At 32.5% G+C, this 20365-nt stretch overlaps 2 protein-coding genes across 2 annotated transcripts; one reads left to right on the top strand and one right to left on the bottom strand.

The window, feature by feature from the left end:
- Window positions 1-4452: 4452 nt before the first annotated feature.
- On the bottom strand, window positions 4453-8504 carry LOC145954050 (uncharacterized). The gene is made up of 2 exons (XM_083067723.1): window positions 8121-8504; window positions 4453-7971 (listed from the first exon to the last, which is right to left on the bottom strand). The coding sequence occupies exons 1-2, from the start codon at window positions 8502-8504 to the stop codon at window positions 4453-4455; spliced, it is 3903 nt and encodes a 1300-aa protein (XP_082923849.1).
- Window positions 8505-16107: 7603 nt separating this feature from the next.
- Window positions 16108-18569, top strand: LOC109817255 (putative glutamine amidotransferase GAT1_2.1). Its single transcript, XM_020382471.3, has 5 exons — window positions 16108-16309; window positions 16377-16521; window positions 16707-17307; window positions 17767-17973; window positions 18099-18569. The coding sequence occupies exons 1-5, from the start codon at window positions 16222-16224 to the stop codon at window positions 18348-18350; spliced, it is 1293 nt and encodes a 430-aa protein (XP_020238060.2). The 5' UTR covers window positions 16108-16221; the 3' UTR covers window positions 18351-18569.
- Window positions 18570-20365: the final 1796 nt, after the last annotated feature.

Here is a 20365-nt window from a genome sequence, read left to right on the forward strand (position 1 = left end):
AACAAAATGTGAATATGAGAATTAAAACAAATTTTTTTAAAATTACACAGACTAAAAAAGTAATTTTAAATTTAAAAAATTAAAATCAAATTTATTTTATATTTAAAAGACTAAAAACATATTTAAATCTATATTATATATTATGAATGTAGGGTCAACCGATCGGTGATGTTAGCATGAGGATTATTGGAGTAAGTTTTTTTTATAACATATTTTTTTATTTATATTGAGTTCTATTTTCACATATAAAAAAAATATGATATTTAATTGAGGTTGAATTGTTTTATTAGATAAATTTTATGTTAAAACAACAAGAAAAGAAGAAGAAAAAAAAAGGCAGTAACATAGATAATAAGTAAAGTAAAAAAATAAAATTAAGAAACAAAACAGAATGGCATTGTTAGTCTTTAATTTGGGAAAACTAATTTCAATGGTTTTTAATTAATTATTTTTGAAGTATATTATTATTTCTAAGGTTAGCTGAGTCCTCCTCCATCATCAGCTTTGCATTTTTGTGCAAGATCAAGGCCGGGATAGAGACTGGGCCTTGTATCAGGTGTAGATGAAAGAGAGGGGTCATATGCTTCTTGAAGAATATAAAGAGAGGGAGGCCCAAAAACAGTTCCGCATTGTGAGAAATTAAAAAAAAAAATAATCAAATCATGAGATAATTCTTAGCCTATGTTTAATGGTGATGATTTAATAAGAAGAGAAATAGATTATAGTGAATTAGAGTGAATTTGAAAAGAAAAAAAATTGTGTTTGGTTGAGGACATTTAATAAGAATTGTGAGAAATTAGAAATGGGTCTTCCACTATTTTTAATATCCTCACCATTGAAGGGATTCTTATGAAATTTAAGAGATATGTAAGATTACAACATTTAAAAAAAAAAAAATTCAAAGCACATTGTAAAAAGAGGGTAAAATAGTAATTGAAAATACCAATTTCACTTTATTTCTCACATAATTCCACTTTATCAAATAACTACAAATTTTACTATATTTTTTTTACCTATTTTCTATCAAGTCAATTATCACCTATTCTCTCTTATTTCTTTCAATTCCTCCCCTTTCTCCAAACCCAAACAAAACATTAATGAAAAAAATCTAGATAAAATTGAAAGGTAATACAAACACATTTAATTTACTAAATAAAAAACACAGTTATTTAAACTTATATATATATATAATTACTAAAATTGGTGTAGTAATGAAATTTTTGGGTAAAATTTAGAATATGTATTTGAATCCTACTATTGTGATTATAATTTTTACTAATATAATTCTTACCTTGATTAAAAAGAAACAAACATATATGTATTAACTAAAGGGCTTAATGGTGTTACATATTAACATTGTAAAAGAGTTGTACATTGTCAATCATCAATCAATCATCAATATATTATATAAAAGAAGACTTTTTTTATAAGATAGATGTCATCTTCTGGTGAGCTTGGTTTCCTACTTATATTTTAAGGTCTCACCCCTCTCTCTTCCTGGTCAATAATAAATCAAATTTGTTATCAATTTTTATTTTTTTTTTACAAAAATATTTTGTAAAATTATTTTTATTAATGTGTTCTGTTATCTATGTTGACTGTAACATTGTTTTTTAATTTGAATCGATTATTTTTTAAAGTATATTTTATAATCAATTAAAAAAATTAAATTAAAAAATATATTTTGTTTTTATTTAAATATCTCACTTTTTTAAAAAAATATACATCAATCATCAATTCAGTTCAATTTAGTTTAAAAATGAAAAAAAAATTGAAAAAAATATATTTTATTTAGAAAGGATAAATAAAGTACTATTTATTATTTATTAAGACAATTCGAAACTATAGTTTTTTTTTTCATTTTTAATGAGATGTCTAAGAAATTAAGTGAATGATTAAATTTGATGTATTTCAATTCTTGATATGCTTATTTCATTAATCTTATTGTTAAATATGCAAAATTATAGTCTTGAATTGTAACACCATGTTTTTATAAAATATAATATAGGTATTTTATTAATAGTTTTGGTCAGGGCAACCTGCTGCATGTCTTAATCTTTATTAAGTTAATTGTTTATGGGTTGGAGTACTCCTTGTACTCCCTTTTAATATATTTCATTTTGCCTAGCAAAAAAAATAGTTTTGATATTTTATTTTTATTAATAAGAGTTGTTTGATATTTATTTATTATTATATACTATATTTGTGATAATTAAATATTTTGAATTTAGTAACTATTTGTAATTTTTTATATGAATATGTATTGTGAGGTTTTGTTAATTAAAGAATATATTATTTATTTAATTATTTATAATAAGGGAAGGAAACTTATTTTTGATAACCATGGTTAAAGCACTTCTACTAAAGGATTAAAGGGAGGTTAAGTTTTTTTTATATAAAAAAAAAAAGAGAAAATGATCAGTTTTACGTATTTATGTTTCAGAGCCCGGAGAACCAAAAGAAGGAGGAAACTACCCCAGATTTAACCATTCATCTTTTTTTGCTCAACAAGGTAAGGAGGGAGTGAGAAACCTCACTCTAGGTGTGGGAATGTATGTTGGGTAGTGGGATTGGCCCCCAATCTTGTGTTTGTTGTATGTTCGTGTATGAAGGGTTTTCCCCAATTGTGTTTATTTCATCTATTGTTCTTCTTGTATATAATTAATTATATGAATTGCTTGAATGAATGATTAATTTCAGTTTAAGAATTGTAATTGTATGATTTGAGATCTCTATGGGTTCCTATGAGAAATCCTAAAGGAATACATTGGTAGTTATAAGAGAAGATTGTTTGAAGATGTAATTGTATGAGTAAATTGTATTGTTTTAAATATTTATCATGATTTAGAACATTTTTATCGATTGTATGAAGATATCAATGATTTGGATACAAAATGCGAAAATCGCAAATCTATAGAGTTCTGATCGTAGAAACCACGCTAAACGTCATTTATGGCGCTAAGCGTTAAGGTGATAGAAAGTTGATAATGTTGTCTATGACCCTCAGGCTAAGCATGAGCCTGAGGCTTAGCGTCTCTGCGCTGAGTGTGAGATTCAACGCTTAGCGTGGCTCAACCAGAGAGTTAAAATTACTCTCTGGAAGCCTTGCGTTGAGCGCCCAATCTGGGGTTAAGCGCCAGTTGTCCTGTTATGCTTCTTTCTTCCTTTGTTTGGTGAAATCTATTGGTGCAATGTGTATCTTGTGTTACTTCTCTCTTGTGATCTATGATATGCAATGATGTGAATCTCTTGTGTTATTCAATCTTATCCTTTAAGAAATATAATTAATGAGTATGTGATGTGAGAAAATTTGATACGGTGGAATGACATGATAATATTATATGATAATGAGACATGATAATGTGATATGAGAATGCATAGGTCTTGATTTACATGCATTTGCATAAAAAATTTTAAGGGTACGATATGGAATACACCACCAGGGAAGGCCCCCTTATGTAAAAGCTTGGGGATTAGTCCTTGGGGATAGCTCGGTTTGTACGTCTCAGTCTTACCCATTATGTGCATGGGATGTATCTTGCGCGGCTTAGCTATCTCGACGAGACCCTGGTAGTATGTCCTTCTAGTGAGAGTGGATAGAAGGTGCGAACCGACATGTACTTCTAGACTACTCTACATGTGTTGCTAGCGGCAATGCACCATGTGATGTGTTACTCACGCCACATGCATGATAATATGTAGTTCGTGTCCATTACATGTGCATTTTTAATGTTATATGTTAAAGTGATTTTTATGTCTTGGATGAGTGGGATGTGATATTGTTGTTAATCTATCTATGTTATGTACATATACATGTCTTATTTGTATTTGACTATCCAGTGTGTATTCCTACATCGTGAGCCAGAGTGAGATGTTTCTCACTCCTTTTTCTTGTGTGTTGTTTTCCTTTGGTTGTTATACAGGTGATCATCAGCATGAGGCTAAGGATGTTGGTGATGAAGCTTAGGCTTCAGTGTTGGGTTTTGCTCTAATAGGACATGTGACATCGGGGCATAGATAGGATTAGATTATGATGTTATTTCTATTAAATTATTTTGAAAATCTTAGCCTTATTTCTTTTGTAATTTTCGTTAATTATATTATTTTTTTAAGTTATGGACGTGGTACTCTCTATCTGAACACGTTTGGTATTTTAATAATAAAATATTAAGTTACTTGGATTTCATTAATTATGTGTTTATGGTATGCATAGTAGAGGGTGTCACATGAATTATCTTAATAAATAATAAATAGTATATTATTTATCCATTTTAAATAAAATATTTTTCTTTTCATTTTTAAACTGAATTGAATTGAAGATTGACGTCAATTTTTTTAAAAGTGACATATTTAATTAACAATATTTTTTTTGGTACAACAGGAAGTTAAAGAAAGAAAGTAAATGAAAGAAATAAAATAAAAAACAAATCACGGAACCCCAAGACATGCAGATTACGTGATGGACAAATTATCTAACATCAGAAGATCAAGTACGTTATTTGGTGGTATATCCCAGTTCTCATCCCAGTCAGCTTTTGTTGTGTTCCAACTTGCAAGTCTATCTGCGACCTTATTGGCATATCTGTTTATGTGAACTATGGTGGTGAACCAGCTTTTCCTCAAGAGAATACGAATATCCTCAATGGTTCCACAATGTTTATGACGGTGACTATGGTCCTCCTTCTCTAAGGGGAGCACTTTAGTAACTTCCAAGCAGTCTGATTCACAAATAATATGCTTCCAACCCTTTTCCCAACATCTAGAAAGACCAGTCTTGATAGCAAGCAGCTCGGCTAGAATGTGGTCTCCCTTCCCAGCTGTTTTAGAAAACCCATAAAGCCATCTTCCAGCGCAGTCCCGAACCACCCCACCAATACTCATCCTACCATTAGATACATTAAAGCTGCCATCCACGTTCAGTTTCAAAAACTGATTCTTAGGAGGGGTCCAGGGAGAGTGATTAAACTCATGTTGCAGCATTTTATTCAAGTAAGGGAGCTCCGCAAGTGAATTATAAATGCCACGAATAACATTATTGATGTTCCATTCATCCTTTCCAGCAGAAAATATGCTGTTATTTCTCCACTTCCAAGCCCACCAAAGAACCGTGATAATTTTAGGTGAGTCTTTAGAATTTATGACATTTCTGAACCAGTTAATAATATTATCGGGTGATAGAAGAGGTCCACTACTGATACCCATCCTTGACCAGATTTCTCTAGCATGCGGGCAGTCTCTTAACACATGGAGGATGGTCTCGGAAGACCCAGAGCAACGCGGGCAGGTATCAGAAGTTGAAAGATGACAGTCTTTCCTCTTGCTATTGGTTGGTAGGGCATTATTAAGAATTTGCCAGCAGAACAGCCTCAACTTTTTTGAAACTGGTAGCTTCCAAATCTTATTCCAGATAAGATGATGATATTGACTAGTATCACCTTGCAACCATCTATAAGCCGAAGATGAGGAGAAAATACCTGTTATATTATTCTCCCAAATGAACGTGTCAGTTCCAAATGTGATGCACGAAATCTTAGTGTTCAAAATTATCTCTTTGATATTTGACGGGATGAGGGTGTGTAGCATATCAAGGTTCCAATCATTGTTCTGCCAAATATCAGAAACAATCAGTTGGGTATCAGATATGTGGACAAAGGGAACATGTTCACATAGTGGACCAATGCCAAGCCAGTCATCATAGAATAATGAAGAATTCCCCCTCCCTAGTTTGGTTATAAACCCAGGGCGTAAGATTTGTACTACCTTCATAATGCTACTCCAAACATAAGATGGAGTGTTTGGCCTAGGGGGAGCTAAGATGGAATGAGTTCCTAGGTATTTATGCTTAAGGACTCCCACCCAAGGAGTCTCCGGTTTTTCTATAAATTGCCAAATGAGTTTTCCAAGTAAAGCAACGTTGGTTTTTCGGGCATCTCTAATACCCAACCCTCCGTCATGCTTAGCTTTAATGACCTGGTCCCACCTAACAAGGTTCCATCCTCTCTTAGAACCATCCTTAGACCAAATGAAGTTGCGACAAAGCTGATTGAGTTTGTCACAGGTATTTTGTGGGAGCCAATAAGATTGCATGGGGTAAATTGGTATAGATAACATCACAGACTTAGCCAAACAAATTCTTCCAGCACGATTGAGAAGTTTACCCTTCCAGGCAGTCGTTCTGTTTCGAACCTTTTGCACCACGTAGTCAAATTCTCTAGTAGTTACCCTTCCAGTTATGAGATTATGGCCCAAATACTTACCTAAAGATGAAGAACTTCTAATACCCAACTTATCTTCAATATCCACCATTTTTTCATAGTTGACTCCTTTAGAACAAACAAACTTGGATTTTTGGAGATTGATTTTAAGGCCCGACGCAGTGCAGAACTCAGTAAGCGAGTTCTCGACTATGCCAGCTTGGGCAGCCGAGGCCTCGCAGAAGAGGAGCAAATCATCTGCGAACATAAGGTGCGACAAGGGAGGCCCACCTCTAGAGAGTGAGATTGGGTTCCAGATGCCCTCCTCAACTAACTCACTGATTTTTAAGGCCAGCCGTTCCATGCAAAGCACAAAAGGATAAGGGGAGAGTGGATCACCTTGTCTTAAACCTCTCGAAGGGGAAAATTCCTCTAAAGTTGACCCATTCCATAATATAGCTAATCTAGATCCAGTCACTCCCCACATGATGAGTTTAATGATAGGGGCGGGAAACCCGAATAAAACTAAGGATTCTTGAAGAAATTTCCAGCTGACCCTGTCATAAGCTTTTTCTAGATCCACTTTAATGGCAAGCATTCTCTTCTTCGACTTTGACTTGTGGATGTAGTGAATCGCTTCTTGAGCCATAATAACGTTATCAGTGGTACCCCTTCCAGGAATAAAGCTACTTTGGAAGGGTCCGATCAAGTTGGATATGAAAGGTCTGATCCTCTTCACCAGAACCTTCATGATGACTTTATAAGCCACATTACAGAGGCTTATGGGTCTAAACTCCTTTAGGCTAGAGGGATGGTCCACTTTTGGGATTAGGACAATGAGAGTGTCTAAGAGGTTTGAATCTGCAAATCCATATCTGAACGCATTTTGTACCATTATATATAGGTCCTTACCAACAATAGGCCAGTATTTCTTGTAGAAGAATGGTTGGAACCCATCAGGCCCAGGGGCTTTCATGGATTTCATGCCCAAAATCGTACTATGAACTTCCTCCATTGTGACAGGCGCCATCAACAGATTAGCTTCATCTTGCCTTAGCTGGGGAATGATTCTGTTATGGAACGTATGTGAGTTAGACATATTTTCATTTGAGAAGAGAGATAGAAAGTACCTACGAGCCTCGAACCTAAGCACCTCCTGATTAGTGCTCCATGTCCCATCATCAAGGAACAGACCATGAATCTTATTACGCTTGCGACGAACAAGAGTTTGTGTGTGAAAGAATTTGGTGTTCCTATCTCCAAAGCGGACCCAATTCTCTCGAGATTTCTGATACCACAAGAATTCTTCTTGGAGACGAATCTCATTATATTCCTCTTGTAGACTTTGTTCAAGACGGTTGAGGCTAGATGAATAGCCTTTTTCAAGAGCTAACTGAATCCCTTTCAACCTAGCAATTACTCTTTTCTTTCTTTTAAATATATTTCCGAATAGATTCTTATTGAAGAGGAGGGAATCTTCCTTTACTTGTTTTAGGCAAAGATGAATATTTGGGGTTTTCTTATTCCAGGCTCTACTAACAACCATGTTGTAATCCTTGTGTGTAGTCCAAGCTGCTTGAAAACGGAAAGGCCTATCACGGAGCTTATCACTAATCCCACCACAGCGAATAAGGATGGGGCAGTGATCCGAAAAAACACGACACAGATTCTCTACAAAAGCTTCAGGGAAGGCTATCCTCCATGAGCTATCTATGAGCGCTCTATCCAGCCTTTTAGCAATTCTATACTTTTTATTGTTCCTTAGCCACGTGAACTTCTAGCCAGTACAACCAAGGTCAAGGAGTTTACACTTGTCAATGGTTTCATTAAATCGAGAAGCTTTTGCAGGAGAAAAGTGGCCGCCTTGCACTTCTGATGCACACGTGACCTCATTAAAGTCCCCAAGAACCAACAGGGAAGAGACACCTCTTCACGAACACTATCTAGATGGTCCCAGAGTGCTTGGCGGATATGACGATGGGGATTTGCATATATTGCAGTGCAGATCCAATGAGAAGCTTTTGAAGAAACTTTGAATGTGATAGCTTGTGAGAACATTTTCACCTCCAAAGTAGTAAAATCTCTGTACTTGGGAGCAAGGACCCAAATGCCGCCAGCATGCCCAGTGGCCTCCACAAGGTGTAGGGCTTCATAGTCAATCGAATGCCAGAAGCGAGATGTGGAAGCAAATTTACAATGAGTTTCAAGCAAAATAATTAAAGAAGGGTTAAATTGTCTGACTAACTCCTTAATTCTGTAGTGACCCTTTGCATTAGCTGCGCCTCTAATATTCCATGCTAAGATATTCATATCTTTGAATCTGTTCATCATAAACAAGAAATGACTGTTCATTGACACAAAACTAGGTCATGTCAGTATCCATTACCCTGAAGGTTGTATCATTCCTTTGACTAGAGGGTAAGGTATCTATATGCATTCCTTCCTGAGTTTCCTTAGGTGACAGCGATCCATTTGAGGAATCATCAGACCAGCTCTCGACCTGTGAGGGTTTCTCAAACTGGAGAAGATAACGAGGGCCACCCAGTGAAGTAATATCATGGGTTGTCTTAGAGCCATCTGCTAAACTCCGAGGACCCTCCAAAAAAGGGTTCGACCCTAAACCTATCGTCTTTGCTGATGGGGTTTCACTCCCTCTGGATATTATGGCTTTGGGATTTAGATTTCTGTTACTATCCAATCTAGATCTTTTCCTATCATTCTTAGCACTACCACCTATGTCTTTCACGCTAGACTTACCTTCTTGGGTAGTTAAATCCTTAAACTGGAGATTTTTCTCCTTCTCCTTATCACTGATTATACCATTTTTGTTGGGGTTTCCAAAAGAACTACCTTTGTGGATTTTCCCTTGTCCAAAAATTTTTCTTTCTTGGGGAGTGTTTCTTTTCTTGCGAGTTACTATCATCCATTCTCCATGCACGTCTATGGGAACAGATGATTGTGCTTTACTGTTTCCTTCTGTCTTTGATATGGGCTGGGTCTCTATTTGATTGGATGCCTTATGTATTTCTTCCTCCTTCTGAGTGTTTTCGGATCCATCTTCATGCTTCTTTGTTGACTCAAAAACTGTTTTTGGGCATTCACGTATAAGATGTCCGTAACATCCACATCCAGTACATAGGAGATGTAGGCCCTCATATTCGACCTTGTGCCATCGATCATTCAAGCAAAACTTCCCCACCACGGGAGAGTTGAGATCAATCTCTACGCACACCCTAACGAATCTTCCTCTATTCATATTCAAGGTGTTTAGGTCAACCTTTATTGGTCTACCGATTGCTGCCGCGATGGTGAGGAGCACGCTCTCGTTGTAGTAAACCATGCCGAGGCCCGGGAAGCGAACCCAGACGAGAGTTTTATCCACTTTGGATTCAAGAGCGGAGAATTCAGGATCCCATTGTTGAACTGTTAAGTAGTGGTCGAAGATCATCCAAGGTCCTCCATGCATTATCTTCTCTCTATCTGCATTCAGATCAAAATTCACCAAGAAAAAACCATTAGAAACATCTATAATGTCAAAGTCACCTTCAAGTTTCCAAGAGGCCTTTAATCTGTCTTTCATAGTTAAGAAGCCAATGTTCTTCCCCAAGAGTTTTATTATCAAGCATTTCTTCCATGGTCCGCACAATTCTTCATACTTCGTTGGTGCAATGCTAAACTTTGGAAGGAGGCGGTTTCCTTCCACCAGTTCCAGCGACATTGAGCCATCTTTAACAAGATCACGAGTTTGGGAAGGTCGAGAGGTCTTCCCCAAGACTTTGTCTTTAAACGACGTTGGGAGTGAGGTGGATGAGCCTTCACGATCCGGTGGTTCCGGTTCAAGTGGGTCAGAGAAGAAATCGCCTTGCTTTTTCTCCGTCATGGCGAAAAAAAAAATGATTATGAATTTATTTAATTAACAATATAAATTATATTTTTTAATTTAATTTTTAATTAATTATAAAATATACTTTAAAAAAATAATCAATTCAAATCAAATTATTTTATTAATTTTATTGTTAAATATTCAAAATTATAGTTTTAAATTATCTTAATAAATAATAAATAATATTTTATTTATCCATTCTAAATAAAATATATTTCTATTTTCATTTTTGAACTAAATTGAACTGAATTGAAGATTAATGTCAATTTTTTTATTTCATTTTTTAATGTTCTATTTTTAAAAGTGACATATTTAAATTTAAATAATAATATAAAATATATATTTTAATTTAATTTTTTAAATTATATATTTATTTTTCCTTTTTTTAAGAATTGCATGTTTTTAATTTTAAAAAATACTGTTTACGTGCGTTATGCTCTGTTTTTCTAACAACATATGAATATTAACTGAATCCAGTTTGTAATATATTTTGTAAATCATTACTTTGAAGTGGTGCTATTATTTTAATCATATCAATCTATTAAATTTATTTAAAATAATATTATCAGTGATTATTATTATTTTCTTTATTCATCAATGTGAAGTATAAAACCTATCTTTACCTAACTTTTTAGTTAAATTCCTTTAAAGGTATTTTGTTTCTTAAATTATCAATGTAGAATATTATATTATATTTTTAACCAAAGCGTTCAACCAAAATCAATTTATCTGTTTGTTTTCCAATTTTATCTTTATGTTTTTAAATTCAGATATTTATACATTATTTTTTAACAGTTTGTCATATTTTTTAATTTAATGTTTAAATATAAAAAATCAATTTCATATAACATTAATTTATTTAAAATATTCTCTTCGTGCATGCCACAGACTCTACACTAATTTATATAACTTATTCAATAAATTTATCATTTATGATAGATTATAATTAATTGATAATATAAAATTATTTTACACTATCAATGTATTATTAATCTCTTAACTAAAAAGACAATAATTTTTTATTAATTAATTATATAAAACACTCACAATATACCATCATTAACCTCATAATTAAAAAGATTAACACCTGAATATTACACATGTACGTACTAGAAGCAAAAATATAACTAAATCAAAGATATTCTCAACTATATAATATCCATATCAATACGGACGACATGCACTTGTGTTTCACATCACATATCTAGCTAAGCCAGGAAAGTAACAAAAGATGACTACTACTTCATTCAATGCCTACAAATTACAAATAACACATAAAAGCCCTAACTGCCATATCTCTCATAATAAATGTCACATTAAAAAAAATAATAAGTCTTAAAACAATATGAATCACCTCTTTTACATTTATAATTCTAATAATATAATGTAAAAAGAATTTTGTATTATATAATTTATAACAAAGAAAATTAATTATAAAATTATTATTATTTTTATCTATTTAATAATTTTTGTTAATTTGTATAAAGTAATTAACATAAGACATGAGTATATGATATGTAAAGGGTAAATAGGAGGTAGTGAAAAGAAAGAGGAAGTTAAAAGTATTTAAATTATATCCATGCAATGCATCATAAACACGCAGATGCAGGCAAATTCAAGGATAGTCGATCGGTGTCGGCAACAACTGCTACTGACATACTATTGTCAACAAAGTTCATGCATGCCTTCCCCAAGTTGTTCTATCCCCATTTAACTAATGTCTCAAATTGTATATAACTTTTATTTTTCTTATATTTTATGTTTTTTTATATGGATTTATGTTAAAATAAGATAGAGGACCTTTATTTTTTTTTTCTTTTAACTCTGACCTACTTTATGATCATTATCTAAATTTTCAATTAAAAAAAGTTATCTATTTTTGAAAAATTAAATCTAAAATATACTATATGTTTCCTTTTCCCGGAAATCACGAGTGTGCATTATTTTGAGTATTGGGCACAGCAGAGTGCCTTGAAGGCTGCTTCAACCTCCCCCGTGTATCAGTATCACCCACCGTTCTGGTGAACCAATGTAATGTGTGCAAATCGTTACCATGCACTTGCTTTTTGTTTTACTATTATTGGATGATTTTAAGAACCTTAACTAACTGTGTCTTCATTATTGAAAATGCAAAAGTTACTGTGAAAAGTAAGATTAAAATTGTGGGGAAGAGGATATAGCAAAAAATAGAATATGAAGGTGTTGGAAATGACGTACATTGAGGTGCGTGTGAGTGTGTTGAGATTGACTTGTGACTTGTGAGGGCATATAATGTTTGTGGCGTCATACTCGTCCCATAATCAAACCCACCCCGGATGCTACCTTACTTGCTCTTTCCCTCAGATACACCATCTCAATCCAAATACCTATCTCTTTCCTTTCATTTCAAATTAAGTTACTTTACAATGTGTTTCACTTTAACTTTAGAACACTTCTTTCAAATCTTTTTTATTAAAATTATATTCTCACTACATAACTTCTTTTAGATTTATATTCAAACATCTTTAACTAGTTGAGTTTCTCAATTGTCATGGCATACACAGACCAATTCAAGGGGGAGGACAAGCCTCCTCTTCATTCCTTAGAAGAAAACAAATTATTTATCATATTAAATAAATAAGTATATTAAAAGATTGGTTAAAAAGGGATACATAATTTATATTGTTGATAATTTTATGATTTTAAAAAAAAATTCTTAATTTAGATAAATAACATGTTATTTATTTAACAATTATAATTTAATATTTATTTCAGCTTATTATTTATAAAAAAAAATACAATCCCCTCTTTAATAAGATTTTGAATCTATCATGTTGACAGTTAATTCTTTAGTAATGTATATATAGAAAAGACTTTGTTGATAGAGACAAGACTCATTTTAATCATTATGTTTTAAAAAGAATTAATATCTAATTATCGATGGAAGAATGATTTTAATACAAAAAATTATACACATGACTCACAAAATAAATTTCGTTGAATAATATTGATTTTTAAAATTCAGTTTAATTGAAAAAAATTTTGGAAATTAAAATTTAAAATGAATTTAAAACAAAGCGATTCATATATATATATATATATATATATATATATATATATATATATATATATATATATAATTTTTTTATCAAAAAGTAATTTAGAATAAAATTTAACATGAAATTCTTTTCCCACATATATAGAAGTTTTGTTTGATCACTTCTCTTCAAACAAAGACTTAGAAACAGAAGCAGTTATGAATCCAAATATTCAAACATTGTTCTTATTTTCAACACAAGTCATGTTGAACGACGTTTGTATCATGAAAAATATGACAAAATGTTGAGAAAAAGAAACTGACCAGCATCTCTTGTCTGAAAAGTAATTTTTTTAAATTTGTACACTATCACATGATCAAATAAATTATCGTTCTTCGTATATGATTTATACTTTTCATCTGAGCATCATTTAAATATATAAATCTTGGATCAAGTGATTGCGTAGACAATGATATGGCAAAACGAAAAGATACAGCGTAAGCACATATATAAAATTAAATGATATTAATGTAATTTTTGTTAATTCTTATATTGTTTAATAATTTTATATTTAATGTAATTTTTTAAAAACTTATCTATTGAAAAAAACTCAAGTACTACATCAACTAGAAATTATGCAATTGAATAGTATATAAGTAGAAAGTAACCCTTACCTTACAAGCCGATTTTGTAGAGTTGAGTTAGGCTTAAATCCACTATTTTAAGATGGTATCAGAGCCATTTAGATCCACTTTAAATGGACCACCCACCATTAATACATGTGTCATGGGCATGAGGGAGTGTATTGAGAAAAACTCAAGTCCCGCCAATCCTAAATCATTAAAAAGGGCCACCTATCATTTATCCACGTACCAAGTCCAATAGTATTGGATGTGAGGAGGTGTATTGTTAAAAACTCAAGTCCCACATCGACTAGAGATTAGGCAATTAAATAGTATATAAGTGGAAAGAAACCCTCACCTTACAAGCCAGTTTTGTAGGGTTGAGTTAGGCTTAAATCCACTATTCTAAGATGGTATCAAATCTATCCTAGATTCTTAAAAATGGGCCACCTACCATTTATTGATACATGCACCATAGGCATGAGGGGGGTGTATTGAGAAAAAAAAAACTCAAGTCCCACCAATTCTAGATCATTAAAAATGGTTACCCATCATTTATCCACGTACCAAGCCCAATAGTGTTGGACGTGAGAGGGTATATTGGGAAAAACCCAAGTCCCACATCAACTAGAGAAAAAAAAAACTCAAGTCCCACCAATTCTAGATCATTAAAAATGGTTACCCATCATTTATCCACGTACCAAGCCCAATAGTGTTGGACGTGAGAGGGTATATTGGGAAAAACCCAAGTCCCACATCAACTAGAGATTAGGCAATTGAATAATATATAAGTGGAAAGTAACTCTCATCTCACAAGCCTAGAGATTAGGCAATTGAATAATATATAAGTGGAAAGTAACTCTCATCTCACAAGCCGGTTTTATAAGGTTGAGTTAGGTTTAACTCCACTATTCTAACATTACCGTTACATTTTCTTTACTCTTAGATCATATATATTGTTAGATACAAATAAAGTCTCATATCATATATTGAGAAGAAATAAAGATTATAAAGCACACAGTCTCCATTAAGATTTAAGAGATGACTAAAATAAAAATCATGAAGATTTAAGCTCAAAATGGATAATATCATACTATTATAGAAACATATGTATGTGTGTGAATCCTAGGTATCCAACAATAGTATCAAATTTGATGATTTTGATAAGGTGACCAACTTAGAGTCTTGAACAAGTATTTCATAATGGAAGATAATAAATCCAAATGTGAAATCTCTTGTGTTGAAATCCTTCCTAACCAACTCAAAGTCGCTGACAAGTATTTGACAACGAAACACAATGGATCTGAGTGTGAGATCTCTTATGTCAAAAACTTTCCTAATGATTTGGAGATCAGGTAGTGTATCTCGTTGATGTAAGCCAACGATAATGTAAGTATATCTAAATTAAAATCATGGTCCTTTATTTAAGAAAAGGTTTGTTAGGCTACAAACATAATCCTATATCATTTGATCATAAAGAGAAATAAAGGTTTATAAAACATTCATAATCTCTATTGGAATAAAATCTTTTGAAAGATGACAAAAAATAAAATCATGAGAGTTTAAATCTAAAGTGAATAATATCATACCATTAAAGAGACATGTTTGTGTAAACTTTAAGTGTTCAATACACACATATACATATATAATATTTATAAATATATTTTTATAAATATAAGCAATTAAAAAGTTATAATAACATCCTCTCTTTTTTTTTCTTCAACCAATTATTGATATAAAGTAATTATCAACTTTAATTATAACTAATTTTCAACGAAAAATCTAATTAAACATCTTTAATAAAATCTCTCTTTTTTTTTCTCTTTTTTTTATATGTAAGTTTTGAACTTAAGACCTTACTTACAAAAATCAAATATGGTACCATTATCAACATATAATGTTAAAAATAGTATTTACTATTATTTTAATATATTCGAAAACTACGATTAATTGTGAATTGCCGCAAAATAATTTGTCAACAAAGTGAAACCTAGACCATGTCTGAACCGTGGTGTTCCACGTACGTACCTTTTGATTGCTATCCACTTGTTTCGCATGCCATTTCTACTACTCACCCTAAACATTCCCATTTATAAGTTATTTTTTTCGTTTAATGCATTTATATGTTAATTTACCTTCATTTTTTGTTACATAATTTTGTATCACATTTTTTGTTAAATAAAATAAATGCAATAGCCTATATTATTTTAAATTTTAATGTTTTTAAATTAATAGTGATATATGATTTTTTAAATTTGTTAAAAGTGTGTAATCAAAGTTCCATTTCACTTAGAAAGTCCCACATCATTTAAAAAAAAGAAAATTTATGAATTTATAAATCTATTGGTATAAAGAATTTTGCAAGAATATAAGGTATTTCCTTGGTTTAGGGTTTAGTATAAGTGATTATCTCATAAAAAATTAGTATGATCTTGATGTGTATAAATAGAAGTATTTGAAGTCCCTGAAATGCAAGAAGAAGCTTCAACCGTGAGTCCCTGACAATGTCTTCCGATCTCTCCGTCATCCTCCCTCGCGTCCTCATCGTTTCTCGTCGAACCCTTCGCAAGAACAAGTTCGTGGACTTCGTCGGTAAGTCTACATATTCTGTACATAATTTCCAATGTAACCAAACTCATGTACGTCATTCATTTTGCAGGTGAATACCACCTCGATCTCATAGTAAGCTACGGTGCAGTCCCCGTGATCGTGCCTCGTGTTTCCGGTGTCCACACCCTTCTAACCAGTTTCGAGCCAATCCACGGCGTGCTCCTCTGCGAGGGCCAAGACATCGAACCATGTTGGTAATGATGCCTTCCGTTTGTACTTGTTCTACTTTGTAAAGAAATAGATGATTCACATATAGGTCTTGAATTTCTCTTAATATTCGATAATAAGACCTTTTATTAATGGAGATTACAAATCCATATCCATGTTGGTCCTTTTATTTTAACAATGTGAAACTTTCACTTTGTCTGTATCTAAACAGGTATGACCAAGAGGATGATTTGAAATCAAGTCTTTCCCAAGAGGAGTTGGAGGAAATCAGGAAGCTTCACGCGAGTGACGCAGCAATTGACAAAGAGAAAGACTCGATAGAGTTGAGCCTCGCCAAGCTTTGTCTCGAGAGGAACATTCCCTACTTGGGAATCTGCAGAGGCTCGCAGGTTCTCAATGTTGCATGTGGAGGTACCCTTTACCAGGACATAGACAAAGAGCTTTCTAAAATGTGCCACGAGAGCCAGAGAGTGATGCACATAAACTATGATGATTATGATGGGCATAGGCATAAGGTGAAGCTTGTTGAGAACACCCCTCTGCATCGTTGGTTTCGTGGAGAAGAAGAAAAAGAAGATGAGCAAGTGGAGATTTGGGTTAATAGCTATCATCATCAAGGGGTTAAGAGATTGGCTCAGCGTTTTGTTCCTATGGCTTTTGCTTCTGATGGGTTGGTTGAAGGGTTTTATGACCCGGATGCTTATAGTCCTGAAGATGGCAAGTTCATCATGGGGTTGCAGTTTCACCCTGAGCGAATGAGGAAGCCTGATTCTGATGAATTTGATTACCCTGGATGCCCCTTCGCATATAAGGTTGGTGCTATAGTTAACTTAAGAGATTTCGTTGGTTTCTTGATATTCACTCAATTGAGCTAACAATAAATTTAGAATTTAGTTTATTGGTTGAGTTGAGCATGGTGTTATGAGTCGGTAGCTAACATCTAACAGAAAGTCTAATTCAGTTGGTTGAAGAGCATGTGTTATGAGTCATCCATCGGGTCACTATCAATAACCAGAGAGTTTAGTTTAGTTGATTGAGTAGAGTGTTATAAGTCACTAATATTAAACACAAAGTCCAATTCAGTTAGTTGATAAGTGTGTTGTATAATGAGTCTCTACTCGCTAACAGTAAATAGAGTTAAGAGTCACTAATGATAATTAGAGAGTCTAATTTAGTTTGTTAAACAAAGTATGAATTATTGTAGACTATCTTATACCAAATTTGATTATGATGGAAAAAAGAATTTGAGCCAAGTATAATTTGTTATGCAGGAGTTTGTGAAGGCAGTGATTGCTTATCAGAAGAAACTGAACAGTTTAACATCGGTGCCAAAGACTCTGAAGCTTAACAAGGAAATGGAGAACAAGAGAAAGATTATAGTGCGTAGCTTTTCACTTGCCAAAAACCTCTACACCATGGGCCGTGGGAATTGCTCTTCCAAAGAGTCTGAACTTGAGGTTGGAGCAGAATTTCTCGAGGTACTCAATTGCACACACATTTGATTACATTCTATGAGATCCTGCAAGATTGCAAAACATGATACTAACATGTTTTAGACATTATATTAACTTCTTAACTGTTTGTGCTATGTTTGTATTTGTAGTCAAACACGGCCTTAAGCGTGCAGCAAGAGAATCGGTTAAAGCAAATGGGGGCAACAGTTAGAAATGCAGGGTCATATGTTGAGAGGCTTAAGCTGAATGAGGGAAGAGAAAAAATGGCAAAAATTGTGATGGGAAAGATGTCAGTGGAGCAATTGTCTGATTTGTTGTCTTTCTATCGCACCATGGGGCAGATTTGTTCTCAAGTATTGGAAAGAAAGCTACATGACGTTGTCAATGACTTAACTTCGTGACCAAAACTTTGTTCCTTTTTGGTGCATGTCTAGCTTTTACCATGGGACTCATGAATCTTGTGTGGTCACCACTTGATTCTCTCTTGTACTTTTGGCTTTTCTCTTCATGAATGTCATCATGTTAATTTCTCTTGCTTTGGATAATTGGTCTAGTTTGTTTTAATTTTTTATTCTTATAATATAATAATAATGAGACAATCTTTATGGTTGAAATTTGGACATATGTTTCGTAACTGTACAATCCAAAATCACTGTCTTCCACCTAAAAAATGGAAACTAACTAACTAAAATCATGAATGTCTCCCACTAAAAAGAGATTTGAAAATGCACAAATGTCATACTCATACAGTAATATCCACTGGATTTATCGAGAAACTCTAGAAACTAAAAAAAAACAGTGTACTAATTATGCATCAAATGTCGATTTTCATGGGGTTACTCACAATGGATGATATGTTTCCACTTCATCGACAAGTGTTTAAATTTCGATTTGACGTGTCCTTTTTTTTTTTTTTCTTTTTCTGGAAGGTGTCTGAATTTACTGTAGTGAATGACAGAATATAAACTATAAGATGAACTTAGACTCATTTATTTAATAATAATTCATTTTGCATCACATCATTAGATGTAGTAGATGTATTTTGTATTGGATACAAGAAATTGGATCCTAAATGAACGATGTGTGTAGTGTTTGGGACAAAATTTAAGGCTGTATTCGCATAAAAGGCTTATCTCTTGGTAGCAGCTCGTAATCGAGAATGTTGGCCAATGTCAATACTAATGCGTGATTCTCAGGATGCATCTATGAGAGACCTTGCCTTGGACCATACACCAAAATTACACTTCAACTCACACTTATAAATATAGTCCACAATATTTTATTTCCTTTTAACGTTTTTTGAAATAACTTTTGTACTCAATTTTTAATATAATATTTAAAAACTTAATTTAACTCCACAACAATTATATAAATTTTATTGAAAAAAATAACAAATTTAATTAGAAATTGTGACTATTTTATTAAAACTATATTAAAAAATGATATATTCCCTTAAGACTCGAATATAAATAAAAAAATCTCATGAATTGTAAATTTAAATATAAATAAAATTTAGTTATGTTTACTCTATTTAATGATACTATCTTCAATTTTATAAAGTTTATTTTCTTTAGTATCTCAGTATTCTTATGAAACTTATTGTTTAATCAAAATATTCAATAGTTCTAATGTGTCCTTTGAACTGACATTATTTTGCATTTACCGAACAAAATCCTTTATTACCATAGTAAATGATTTATATATTATACTTTGCATTATTATTATTAAGAAGTCGTGACGTAGATTTGCAACTTCTATTGACTTCTTTTAAAATAAAATTTTAAATCACACATAGCATTCTACGTGGGATGTCAATGAAATTTAGAAGAAAAAGAGCTAAATCACATGATAGTGGAACTAGCAAGTAGCAACGTAGTTAGCGATTTCTGGTATAAAAAATATAAGAAAAAAATATATCATTTTATAAATTCGTAAAGGCATCTGCCACTCTGACAAGTTTGTTACTGCCAAATTAAAACGCAAGTAAGATTTGAGGAATGCTAGCGATGTCCTCTTCAATTCCATGTTTCTAATACTCTATTACTTAGAAGGCATTATTTTATATTTCTAAAATTAATTCCCAAAATGTTATAAAAAGGTTTCTGAAAATTAGTTTTTGGAATGTTAATTTATGCTAATCAATATGTGCACAATATTAACTATAACTAAAATTAACATGTTATTTAATTTCATTCGTATAACACAAGTGTTGAGCTAACTACATTTGAAAGAGTATAAATTAATAAAAATTACAGACACCCTTTTAGATTTAGTAAGGTTAGACACCAGAACCTTTTTTTACCCTTACACTAACCTCTTAAATTCTTCAAAAACATTACTTTCAGACTTTTTAGAAGGGAGATTATTCCAAACTTTTAAAAAATAAGTTGTGTATGCTCACAAAACCTCAATGTGT

This window comes from Cajanus cajan, chromosome 2, assembly GCF_000230855.2.
Source record: "Cajanus cajan strain Asha chromosome 2, NIPB_CcT2T_4, whole genome shotgun sequence".
Lineage (NCBI taxonomy): Eukaryota > Viridiplantae > Streptophyta > Magnoliopsida > Fabales > Fabaceae > Cajanus > Cajanus cajan.